General features: G+C 41.9%; 1 protein-coding gene across 17 annotated transcripts in view; it reads right to left on the bottom strand.

Annotated features, from left to right (window-relative positions):
• Positions 1-13,578, bottom strand: part of RAP1GAP2 (RAP1 GTPase activating protein 2) — a 693,938-nt gene that overhangs the window by 19,290 nt on the left and 661,070 nt on the right. For all 17 annotated transcript variants that reach the window (XR_012800437.1, XR_012800436.1, XM_075594386.1 and 14 more), the window contains one exon: positions 10,658-10,770. Coding sequence is in view for 15 of the 17 variants with exons in the window: in XM_075594386.1 (XP_075450501.1) it covers positions 10,658-10,770 (113 nt within the window). In the remaining 2 variants the exon portion in view is untranslated. The remainder of the gene's footprint in view (positions 1-10,657; positions 10,771-13,578) is intronic.

Raw genomic sequence — 13,578 nt, 5'->3', positions numbered from 1 at the left:
ATACTGGTGGGAAGAGGGATACCAGGTTTCTGAATTATGTCCTGGCTGACGATTATATTTTCGTGGCTTTAGGAGCGAGAGCATACCAAATGAGTTGATGAGCTTTAGTAGTACAGAAATTCAATATATAATTAGATCGATGAAGGCTGGATACAAAATAGGATTTAGATTAACTGAAAGATGAAGACAGAAGAACCCCTATGACTGAAAAAACGTAAGGGCATTAGCTGCACTGTTAGTACTGTGAAAGATTAATTTACAGATTATTTGAAATTTCAATAAAAAGATTTAAGGAAAAGATTTAACCAGATTATGAAAGCGGTGAAGTTTGTCCAGGTAGAAGTTTGAAGGCGTTAGCAATGTCTACTTGGATAACTAGGAACATCTGCTGAGTGAATGTTGTAGTGATTGAGTGATTGAGTGGTGTCATCTAACCGGACTCCATTGATGGATTAAGTAAATTGATGCTTGGAATGAGACGACGAAAGGACGATGATCAGCCTTTTCTTATGGGAGACTGTCCTGGCAATAATGCTGATTGGGCTGATTCCAAGACAGGAAAAGCAGGGAGGTGAAGGGGCTGATAATAATTACTTTACATCGCTCTCTGCGGAGTGGATCAACGATTCTGGTTTATGCATAGTGGAGAAGAGGTTGGGATACTAGCTGGAAGAGGCGAGACAAAATACTTCTGTGAAATCCTTGGGGAAATCCAGAGATGAGAAATTGGAGTAAAGCTTCAATGTGGGATGGTCCAGGGCCTTGGTAGGCCAGAGATTATGGGGGAGATGTATCAACATAAATAAAGTATGAATAGAAGTTTGTTTTGACGCATTGCTTCATTTTCTGCTCACATTTGCGATAAATGTAAAAAAGGGTTTCTTACATTTTAAATTGTTGGGCAGAAAAGTTTAAGCCACCTGAAGTGAAGTGAAACTTCTTTAGCGGCACCTACCACATGAAGAAAATTGCATGGCAGTGAATGGAGTTAATGGAGACGGAAGTAACTGGTGATGGAAGTGACATCACTGCTGGCAGAAGAGGCCGTCAGCAACATCAGCTTTCAATACCAGCAGCAACCGGAGAGGAGGAAGGGAAGGCAGCGCATGGGGGGTGGGGGGATAGAGGAGAAACACACACACACTCTGCTGAACACCCCCTCCCCGTACTGGGGGACTCAGACAGAGACAGCTAAGACATTCCCCCCCCCCCTCCCTGTGTGTCTGTACCTCTGCCGGCAGCGACAGCTCAGACTCCTCTGCCAAGGGGGGTAGGGGGGGAGGAGAGAGGGGGAGCTGGCAGAAGGCACCAGCAGCAAGACACAGAGAATAGCATACACGCACACATACACCCCACACAGAGAGACACACACACTGATTGCCTGACTGACTGACACACACACTGACTGACTGACTGACTGACTGACACACACACACTAACTGAAACACACACACACATACTGACTGACACACACAAACTGACTCATACACACACACACACACACACAAACACACTGACTAACTGACACACACACACACACACACTGACTCATACACACATAGTGACTGGCACACTGACTGACTGACACACACAAACACTGACTAACTGACACACACACACTGACTCACACACATACTGACTGGGACACACACTGATTGACTGACTGACACACACACACACACACACACACACACACACAAACACACACACTGACTGACTGACACACACACCCACTGAAACAAAAGGAATTCACAGTTACTATAAATATAGAAGTGCAAATAGCTAAAACACCCATTCTAATTCAAACTTCTTTGCGTTTTGGAACTGAAATTGTGTTTTGATTTTTAATTAAAAACATAATACTTACAAATACAATTTGTGACAAAACAGTGACAAAAGACAAAGAATTTTCACTTAAAATGTGCGTGCTCGGCACACAGACACTTTTTTTATTTTCAGTTTACACATCATGAACATTGCTCTGAACAGCATCTATTAGGCAAGTACATAGTGTCCATACTGTTCAAACTAACAAACTAAAAAACAGAACTTAAAGGTATGATATAAAGGAAAAATAAAGAGAAGAGAAACACAACCTAGGGGAAGGAGGGGGCGTGAGAAGGGGGGGGGTATTCTCCGCTTCCGCCTTGTATTTGTATAGTTTGTACCATAACCTCTCGCTATCTCTTCTCTATGCGGTTCCACGAGCGCCCCCACGAAGGATGGACCCCGGCACAGACAGCGCTAAAGTCCAGTTACTGGTCCCCAATCCCCGCCGGACAAGAATGCACCTCATACTATTATAGCAAAATTGTGGCCATGTTCACCCCTGGGATGTCCGAAGGTGCTAACCATGGTAGCCAAACTTTTTGGAATTTAGTGCCTGTATCATTTACTAGGCTTATGAGCTTCTCCATCTGACAGACTATTCAAATTTTATTCCTGATTTTAGGTAACTATGAAGAATCCTTCTGTTTCCACAATGCTGCGATCTCACACCTCGTTGCTGTCGCAATGTGAGCGATTAGTTTATTTTCATCTCTGGACTACTCGTGTGCTGGTCTGTTGAAAAGGAACAGCCAGGGGTCCAGTGGGATTTCGAGGTCCAATATCCTCTGTAACCAATCCTGAATTTTCACACAAGTGGGTGATATTCGAGAGCAAGACCACAGCATGTGTAACAGGTCTTCTTCCTCTCCGCATTGTTTAGGACACAATGGGGAGTAGCCTTTCACAGATTTTGACAGTAATGGGGTGAGGTGCCACCTCAACATCACTTTATATGCATTCTCCTTCAGCGGGGTACAAATTTAACTTTGTGCGGTCGCCAGAAATATTTCATCCCACTCCTTATCTTCTAATATCTTTCCTAAGCCCGTCTCCCATTGAAATATGAAAGACGGTCTCTGAGTATACCCTCGGCCTGAACAGATCACTTCCTTATACATTTGAGATGTTAGTCCACATGTATCTGTCTTGATTAAACAGAGTTTTTCAAAATGTATTAATGGGGGGAATAGTGATAATTTGGAGTAGAAAGCTCTGATCTTGAGGTATCTAGAGAATTCGGAGTGGGGAATTTCCTTTTCAGATCTGATTTGCTCAAAAGTTTTTATATTTTTCCTCGCCTCCAAATCCCAAAGCCTTAAAATTCCTTTTTGCTTCCAAATTGCAAAATCTTTACCTTTCAGACCGGGAGCAACATCAATATTGTCGAATATGGGTGTCATCAGCACCCCCCTTAATCCACACTTGAATTTTGTGGTTTCCCAGACCTCCACCGAGTTGGTCATCGAGGAAAGTGGCACATTGATGGATTTAAATAGTGACTTTTTTGACCAGATTAAATTGACTATGTCAAAAGGAGCGCATATATCCTTTTCCAATTCGACCCATCTTTTCCAGCTGGGCACGGCTTTGGCATAGTTACGCCGCCTTATACAGTAATACGATATCAAGCAAGGTAGGCCTCCCGCTAAAGTAGGTCTTTTGATAACCCTCCTCTTGATTCTTGTTTTTTTAAAGTTCCAAATGAATGTAGTAATTAGGGATTGCAGTGAGAGGGTGTCTTTTGACCTTAGTGGGACTGGGAGCGTCTAGAACAGATACAACATACGTGGAAGAAGATTCATCTTACATGAATTCTACCTATCTAGGAGCTATTGTATGTGGCCAGGTTTTTATATCCTCCTGTAAGATTCAAATTAATTTGGGATAGTTTGCCTGGTATAGAGACTTGTAGTCTCTAGTGAAGAAAACTCCTAGATACTTAATAGCATGTGGCTGCCACTTGAAATTGAAGTTAATAGATATCAGCTTCTCCTGATCCTTTGGATACTTATTTTTATTGCCTCTAATTTATCATTATTAATTTTGAACCCTGAAATTCGCTGAAAGGAACCAATTAGGCTAAATAGATTGGGTAAGGAGGTGAGGGGCCTCGACAAGTTCAGGAATACCTAATCTGCATATAGGGCAATCTTATGCATTTGTTCCTTAAATTGGAGCCCTGAAATATCTGGGCTTTTCCGAATTCGTGCGGCCAGGGGCTCGATGCACATAGCGAATAGCAGAGGTGAAAGCGGGCATCCCTGCCTTGTGCCGCTCCTTATTTTAAAGAGGTCTGACGGGAATCCCTGATGAACCACCTTTGCTGCCGGGTTATTATATAGTGCTGCAATAGCTTGCATAATTCTATTCCCAAATCCAAATGCTCCAAGTGTGGCGTTAAGATACGTCCAATCTATTCTATCTAACGTTTTTTCCGCGTCCAGGCGTAAGACCATAGCAGGAATCTGTTTAATATTTGCCAACTCAATTAAGTCTATGATGCGTCTAGTGTTATCTGCTGCTTGCCATCCTGCTATGAAGCCTACCTGATCCGGGTGAACCAATCTGGGCAGAATCCTGCCTATTCAATTAGGTAATAATTTTGACAATATTTTGATGTCCGAATTAATGAGGAAGATTGGTCGGTAGCTCTTGCAATTAGGCGGGTCTTTACCCTTCTTATGGATCACGGATATTGACGCCTGGAGCATTTGTTCTGAGAAGGAGGCCCGTCTAATATTGTCTTATACATACAGAGTCATTGTGGGGCTAGAAGGTCAACAAACTTTTTATAATATATATTTGAGAAACCACCCGGCCCCAGAGCCTTTGATGGCTTTAGTTCCTTGATTGCTTGGATGACTTCTTCTAATGTGAAATCCCCTGCCAGTGATTCCCTCTCCTCCTCGCCAAGTCTCGGCAAGCCTACCTCTGCCAGAAAATCCCCCAAGGCCATGCTTGTTTTGGTGTTGCAGGTAACTTTTTTTCCCCATCATATAGTTGTTCGCAGATTTTTTTTAATTTGTCTACTATTAGTTTGGGATTCAAGGTTAAGCCTCCCCCTTTGCAACTGATATTTTGGAAATTAAAATGTAGTTGTCTATTTCTGAGTTTTGGTGCCAATAAGGTATCTGGCTTGTTCGCTTTTTCATAAAATTTCCTCTTGGACCAACTCAGTGCATTTTCCACCTTGGAGGTTAGGAGTAAATTTACTCAATTTTGGTATCTTTTAATTTCTCAAGGGTTTCAGGTTTCCCTCCTTGTATATGTTCCTTAGAGGTACGATCATTTTGCTTGCAATTCCAGAATTTTTTTAAAACACTTTTTTTTCTACCAGCTGCTATGCTGATGAGGGAACCCCTAAGATTCACTTTGTGAGCCTCCCATAATATGGTCTGCGAATTTACATATACCTTATTAAGTTTAAAGAATTGATCTATGTCTTTATTGACTCCTTCGGGATCTTTAAAAGTGCTTCGTTCAGCTTCCAGTTTGCTCCCGGCCTGTCCATGTCAAGACCAGTGCACCTGAGCTCTATTGGTGATCAGACAACGAAATATCGTGGATTTTGGCCTCTGTGACCTCTGGAACCAATCTACTAGAAATAAAGAAGTAATCTATTCTACTATAACTCAGGTGTGGGTTGGAGAAAAAAGTATATTCCTTGTCCACTGGATGAAGCTCTCGCCATATATCCGTTAGATGAGACTCTTTAAGGCCCTTGAACAGTGCAAGTCTCTCTTCTTTTTTTATGTATTTAGACTGAGTGGATTTGTCCAATTCTGGATTCAGCACTGTATTAAAATCTCCGGACAGAATTGTGTGGCCTTTCATTATTTTATGTAGCACCGCAAAAAGGTTGGGGGTAAAGAGGGGTCATATAGAGGCATAGACATTGGCGATGGTAATGACCTGACCCCTTATTGTTCCTATCAGAATGAAATATCAACCATCTTTATCTTTCCGTATCTGCTCTACCACTAGTGGGAATCTTATTGATCAAAATTGCTACCCCTTTCTTTTTAGTCTTGGCTGATGCCAGATAAAATTGTCGAAAGTTTTTATCAAAATATTTTGGTGCGCCTGTCTTACTAAAATGTAGTAATATCAAATCTACTTTCTTCCTTTTATAACCGGACATGGCCAGCCGTCGTTTGATGGGACTATTAAAGCCCTTTACATTATGCGATAGTAGTGTTACCGACATATTTTACAACTTAAGAAACCGCATCTCCCATCTGTTGGAATCATCTGGTAACCCCACAGAGAGCAACCCTGTTCACTTGAGTCAGAGAGATACCTAAACCTCCCCTTTGGGCTCACAATGGGGAGGGTGGGGATGGGAGGGGGGAAACATTCTCTGGAACTCCAGAGTCTAACCAAATTTTGGGAACCATAACAATCCTCGGGTCTTTGTAGGTCTGCTGAACCCTCAACTCGATTGCCCTTGGGAAAGACCTGTCTACCCGCTCATCAAAATTAATGGACCGGTGTCCTGGGCTGGCTGTATGCCCAGGGTCCCAAAGGACTTGACCTGTGGCAGGGACTGAACTCTTCCCGCCATTATGAGGTTACATGTGGGCAGTAGGGAAGATGACTCCTTTGCCCAGTCCTTCCTTATCAAATTTCATTAAACAAAGAAAACACAGTCAAATACATTCTTAACCTAGTGAGACAGCAAACTAAACAAGCAAACTTCAACATAACAACAAAAATAGCACTGATACTATCAACAATACTCCCCTCCTGTGTGTTTTTGTGTGACACTAAGCATTAAAGAACCAAAAGAAGATAAGCTAAACTTTATTATGGCCTACCCCGTGCCAATGGAGGCTTTTCTAACAATGTGCATCAACCATCTTTATTATGAACTGTAACCTACATCTATACAGTTCCTTGTTGCTCAGTCCAGGGTCCTAAACTGTATTTAACTACCCCATTATAATGTCCACGGTGTATGAACCCCATCAGTCCTGTGGGCCGTATACTATTATAATTGTATGTTGACTAAGGCATCCTCTGGACTTTTTCCTCTAATGTAGTCTCATTAAGCCCTGCAGAATGGAACCTGTGTATCTACTGCAGGCCGATTATGTCTCGTTCATTCTGGAGCCCCCACTGTGCCCCTGCTGGAGTACCATAATCCCAACCCTGTATCTGAAGTCCCGGGTCTCACCAGTACCCCCCGGAACTGTTGTAGTTTCTCCAATAAGGGCGCAGGTATGCTTAATTAGCCACCATATCCTGGCTACCATGCTGGGATCTTCTCCTCTCACGCCAAGACTGCTGCAGGAAGAGCTCCTCTTCTGTTTATTGGTGAGTAGCTATTGTTGCGGCCGCGACGTCAATTTTCTTTACAAATTCCTCACTCTCTAAAAACTCCCTCAACATATTGGCCCTGCCATTTTTAATAACCAGTAGGCCGAAGGGAAACATCCAACGATATCGCACTCCCTTTTCTCTTAAAAGTTTTGTAATAGGATGAAGCCAGCGGTGCTTATTGAGAGTTGTAGGAGAGACATCCTGAAACACCTGGATATTTATCTTTTCAAAGATGATGGCTTTAGAGTGACGGGTGATGTTGCTAAAGGTTTCCTTAGTTTTGTAACGGTGGAAGCGGAGGATAATATCCCTTGGGGGGGTCTCCTGGTTGCAACCTACTTCTCAGGGCACTATGGCAACGATCCATCTCCAACTCAGCTTCAGATTTGTCTGGCATTAGGGATGTCAGCCAATTTTAGATTAACTCATCGACATCTGTGATAGACTCTGAGACCCCTCTTATTCTAATATTGTTGCACCTGTTCCTATTCTCTGAGTCTTCTACCATTAATGAGATTTTTAATATTGGTTTTAGTGACCATATTTAAAAAAAAGTCTGCCTGTCCCTCTTCCAATAGTTCCCACTCGGAGTCTGAGCCTCCACCATTTGCTGTGTCAGACATTGCAGCCGGTCGCGCTGATCTCTGTTTGCCGAAATAGCTCTGGTGATTTCTTCTTCGCCTGGGCTCTTGTGGTCATTGCAGCTGGTTTAATTATCTGTAGTTATGTTTGTTCTGTCACTTAGGTTGCTTTTAACTGTATTTTCTTATATTTATGTTATATGGGCATACGGAGCTGTCAGGTTAGACTTCCATCTCCATCGCACAACCACCTCTGAATTTTTAATGAAAGGGGGTAATCTACATAGAGTCTCTTTAGATTCCCCCCCCCCCCTCTTCTTCAATTGCGGCCGTTCCACCAACCCCGCTCCCCTCCGGATAGGGTCCCTGGGATCAAGGGTAACCCTGTGGGGCATAGGCAGACCAAAATGGGCCGCACGCCCTACTCTAATTCGTCAGTGGACTCGGCGGGTGGTCAGATGGTCTGATGGTCCCCAGACCTGTGCCCGCTGGATCCGACAGGCCCCAGAGGTGCCAAGCTCCGGTTCTTTTAATATTGGCCCAAATTTAAAAACAATGGTACTGGAGCGTAGCCTACAAACTGGCCTGCACAAAATAGTTTTTTATATTGGGGTTTTCGGACAATAGTCTGTGGATGGCAATTGATGGTTAGATTTATTAAGGAGCCCCAATCTTAAGCAGCCTTTTGCAGAGCTCCAGGCCACGCCCTGGCAGGTGTTTTTGACGCAAATACAAGATACAAAAGTGACTGTCAGAGAGTTTGCCACATCTCATTACAATCTGTGTGTCATGTAACTCCTAAGACTTGTTCTATAGTAGGTGCGGGCGTGCACCTGTCCGCGCCTGTGCAAAAGCGCATGCACGTGACGCACAATTTTTGTGTGTACGGTCCATGCTGCGGGAGCGACAGGTTTGCAGTGGTCTGTGTGTTTGTGTGTGTAGATTGTGTGACTTATTAATTTATTATATATTTTTTAAATTAAAAAAAAGACACGTTGTGCAAGACTAAATTATTTATTAACATTGTGCGCACACACACACACACACACACACACACACACACACACACATACATACACACATATATATACACATACATACATTACAGCGGCGGTAGCGGTGCGAATACATTATTTTCTGAATCTTCCCCCCTGTCGGCTGGCTCCACGCTCACTGTCGTGTGCGCGCGCGGGGCCTTAGTATAGGACGGCTGGCTATCCACAGCCAACTATAAATGCAGCGCGAGCGCAAGACAGAGCGCGTGCCCACTATATTACGGGCCTAACTTGGAGCAAAGACTGTGATACGTTGATGCAAGATGAAAATGACAACATTTGCCTTGATACATCCCCCCATTGACTGAGGATGAGCATACTAGAACTGCCTGGGAAGATATGTTTGGGCAGCTGATTTTGGCGAGTGCGCTGTGACAAATGGAACAGATGAGGAGTACTTGACATTAGCTGGAATAGGGGTGCTAAAATGTTTGCATTGTGCTGAATTGCTTAAGTAGTGGATAGTTCTTCCAAGCCTGTCCACAAGGATGATTATTTTGAAAATTAGAAATATTGCATGAAAGGCTGGAAGGACTGAGTATGGAGAGGCTAGAAAGTCTAAATGTAAAAGAGGGGAGTGGGGGCTGGGAAAGACTGTATATTGGGGGACTGAGAAGGGCTGGGTATTTGACAGGGAAGGGGAAGGAAGGGAGCTAAATAGGTTTTTCTTTTAACAGGGTTAGGTTAATGGCAGGAAGTATATCAGCAAGGAGAGGAAGGGGAGGGGAAATGCAGTGCTGGGGGCGTAGGTGTTTACAACAGAGAAACGCTGTGCCTAAGGAGGGGAAGCAGAGGGTGCAATTGTAGACATACTGTGACATACCTCTAAAAAAAGGAGAGGAGAACACTGTGGCTCAAGAGGTAGGAGAAGTGAGTGAGGAAGGAGAGGAGGATGAGGGAGGTAGGAAGTGAAGGGGAGATGCAGTTGAGGAGGATAGAGGGGAAGAACAAGTCAATGGAACAAAGGCAAATGTAGGGTCTGGAGCTGTAATGAAGCTAGGACCTCGCTGAAACCAGATGCAAGTAAGCTGATGAAAAACTAACACTGACTGCTCACTGAAATGATGAACGCACGTAGGACAGGGACTGGATAGTATTTAAAGTAAATGTGGGAACGGTTTACGGTTTAAGCCTTATAATTTATCAGCATACAAGTGTTACTGTATATGCAAACCATGTTGAATTAGGGTTATAAAGGAGACATACTGCATTGTAGTACATTACCTTCCTATTATCTTACATTTTACTTTCTTATCATTGGCATTTCTTTGGCCCTTATTCATGGATAATCTTCCCCTTAATTGAGAAGATTTTCACTTCAATCAATTGAATGAAGATGAAATCTTCCCAAGTAAGGGTAAGATGGCTTCATCGCATATTGAATAGAAGCCTTTAATTATAGTGGTAAGAGAACGTGAGCATGGAAGATGACTTAAAGCATAATTGCATTAATTGTTAAGTAAATTTATACTCACTTGCATGCAGTTCAACTTTCCAGTATAATCGAATATTTTATGTAATAAGTAAACCTATGTCCTACCTATGCCCCGAAATTATTTCTGCCTATCCTCGCCTCTGCTCTACTACTACTACAGATGGGGCTACTTATGGGACCTACATACATTCTGTGGCTTGTTATTCCGGGACACTGGGACAGTCCTGTATTTTAAATTCTCTCTCTGCTGTTCATAGCCATTTATTTCTGTACAGAAAAAAATATTTAAAAGCAAGGACTGCCTCAACTTCAAAACAATCTAGGGTCATTTTGTAACCTTTCTGATATAGAGAATTTATAAAAAGAATGGAAATGGAATAAGTATTTGTGAGGATGAAATAAATCTCTGTACAGTAGCTCTGTGTGATATTTACCATCGAGTCCGAATTTCGGGCTGGGATTCTGTTCCTGTGTGCAGGCGAGGGAAGAGACCGGACCTCCGTTTTATGGGGCTCTTGGACTGCGTCTTAGTTACTACTGCAGGCGGCTGTAAAAATAAATTTTTAAGGAAGAAAAAATATCTTATTAATTCAATCTCACAAGTTTAATCCATTTAATTTAATTTTTGTGCATGACATTTTGGGAAATATTGAATTACTGGTATTTAAAATATTCTGTTGTATCTGATACTAGTACTAGTGCTACTCATAATGTTTTCATGTATTATGCAGTGGGCTTATAATATAATATTATAGTGATAGAACGGAATGCTTTTAAGAAGGTAAGGGACATTCAAAAAGGTGACATGCAACTTTTAAATGTTTTAGTTAATTAGTTTTACTACTAGCAGCCCCTTTAACATATGTTTATGTTAACTCTAATTCAAGGATGCAGAGTGTAATTTGTATTATTTATTAAAACATTTTTTAACCAGGAAATAGTATATTGAGAGTTACATCTCATTTTCAAGTATGTCCCGGGCACAGAGTTATGGTGACAATGCATGGTTACATCAAATGAATAGAGGTTATACATTCAATATACAGTACAGACATTTCATGGACTGTTTGATGTAATAAATGATTTTGGGCATATGCAGCAGTTACAGACAAGATTCAAATGTAAGACAGCTGAATTCGTGGAATTACTTAAACTGGAGGCGGTTTTGAGAGTCTCTGGTAGGTTGTTACAGATGTGAAGTGCACGATAAAAGTATCTGCATACTGTACACGTGCTTTGAAGCTGCCTTACAAGCTTTAGATAGATTGTTAATGAAGACGGAAAAGATTAGAGGTCCCAAAACAGAGTCTTGCGGGACCCACCAGGTGGTATCCAAGGGGTTAGAGTTAGATCTCGAGATAGACTCATATTGGGACCTACTCAATAGGTATTAGTGAAACCAGTTTAAAGCATGATCCCCTATTACAAAGCACTGAAGTTTGTTTAAAAAGATAACATGGTCAACATTATCAAAAGCCTTTGCAAAATCTAGGAATATTGCACCAGTGAGTTGTCATAGTTCTATTCCACACGGGATCTCATTGCAAACTTTTAAGAGAGTAGTTGCCATGGAGTGATTTGGGTGAAAGTCAGATTGGAGTTGGCTAGGGAAATTTGTCTCGGTATTGTACAGTAATCGCTTGTTTGGAAGTGGACACATATTTCCATGACTTTGGATAGTATTGGTAGAAGATAGATTGGCCAGTAGTTCTATATTCTTGTCCCCATTTTTGAAGACTGGTACAACTCTAGCAGTTTTCAAGGCCTGTGAGTTATAGTCTGAAGACAAAATAGAGTTGATTTAGGTAGGTACAGTAAACTATATGGCAATGACTGGGGTACAGAGCCATATGAACTTTGAGTGTCAGGTCCAAAGTGGCTGTTTAGTTTCAATGTTAGAAGCACCTGTTTAATCTATTCTTCACATACTGGGACACATTGAAAATTGTAAGCACTGTTGGGAAGGGGTGTAGCTATAGGAGATCTCACAGGTTGAGCTTCATGATTGTAGTTAGGGTTGTGCTAGTAGGGAAGTAGCACACCCCACAAAGTAGTAATTGAATGCGTTTGCAATGTCAGTGGGATTTGTCAAAGTATTATCGTCCTTTTTGATATTAGATGCATGTTGATGGATAGAAGGCTGGAATATATTGCTGATGACCTTACAGAAGTTTGTTGGATTTTAAGTATTTTTGTTAAGATTTTCAGAGTAATATTAGGCTTTTGCTAGTCTTATTTGCCATGAGCATGTATTCCGCGGCATCTGTAGTTAAGATGCTTGGTAGTGCCAGTTACTTTGTATCTTTTCCACATGGCATCCCTGAAATTGAAAAGTGCAATAAGGTTGGTTGTAACTCACGGAAGGTGGGCCCCCCCATACTCTTAATCTGTGTAGTGGAGCATGGGTATCACAGAGTTGTGTGGAAAATAATCAAGCGCAGACTCAAGGTTAGGTATCAGGTTGCTTCTGCACCAAGGTCAGTTGGTAAGATCAGCCAGAAACAGTTGTGGGTTAAAGTTTCTAAATGTTCTAGTGAGTGGACGTTTAGGGCTTGAGTCATAAAACAATAATACAAGGATCAATCCCCTTCCAATCTCCTGCATAACTCTTATATTATACTTAAAATATGCAATTTATATTATGGTAGTAAATAGAAAAATAGAAAAGATTTGGATGTGTCAAAAGACTAAATGTATTTGTACATCAGAATCAATACAGGTAACGTTTCTGGACCCTTGGTCCTTTCCTCAGACCAGGTACTATACTTACTATAAGCGCGACGGAGCGATGGCTTGGTCGCGATCGCTGGAAGTCATCTCAATTTGATTTTTCCAGCGACCGCAGCCTGACATCGCCGGCACTATAAGCATAGCCTAAGAATGGTAGATGGATTGGTCTCAAGGTGGATTTAGAAGTGGGTGAGAATGCCTTACATCCCATTTTAAGCTACTTGTCCATGGGCAATTTACTTTAGCTCCAAAATAGGAGTGCAAGCTTTATGGGGCTTTGTGCATACCAATGCGTTCAGAACTATACCAATAAAGATAGCATTGTATTCATTTGTATGCACCATTGGCCCAGAATTAGTAGCTAAAACATGAATACCAACTTGGCATATGACTTAAAAATATGTCGAAGGGTAACTCTCCCATAATTGTATAAACCTGAGGTTACTGTTAATATACAGTACATTGCTACAAGTGAATTTTCAGTAACGGCTGAGTACAAATTAGGGGGATTGCTCCTTCAAGCTTGAAATGCTGCTTTACTATGTTACTGTATGTCACGTGTAGCTTTGGTTCTTGGTCTTATTGCCCTACAAGTCAGCTGACATTTGACCCTACTTCTGCTGCC

The sequence above is a fragment of the Ascaphus truei genome, chromosome 3 (genome assembly GCF_040206685.1).
Source record: "Ascaphus truei isolate aAscTru1 chromosome 3, aAscTru1.hap1, whole genome shotgun sequence".
NCBI lineage: Eukaryota > Metazoa > Chordata > Amphibia > Anura > Ascaphidae > Ascaphus > Ascaphus truei.
This window is presented reverse-complemented; position numbering and strand designations above follow the sequence as displayed.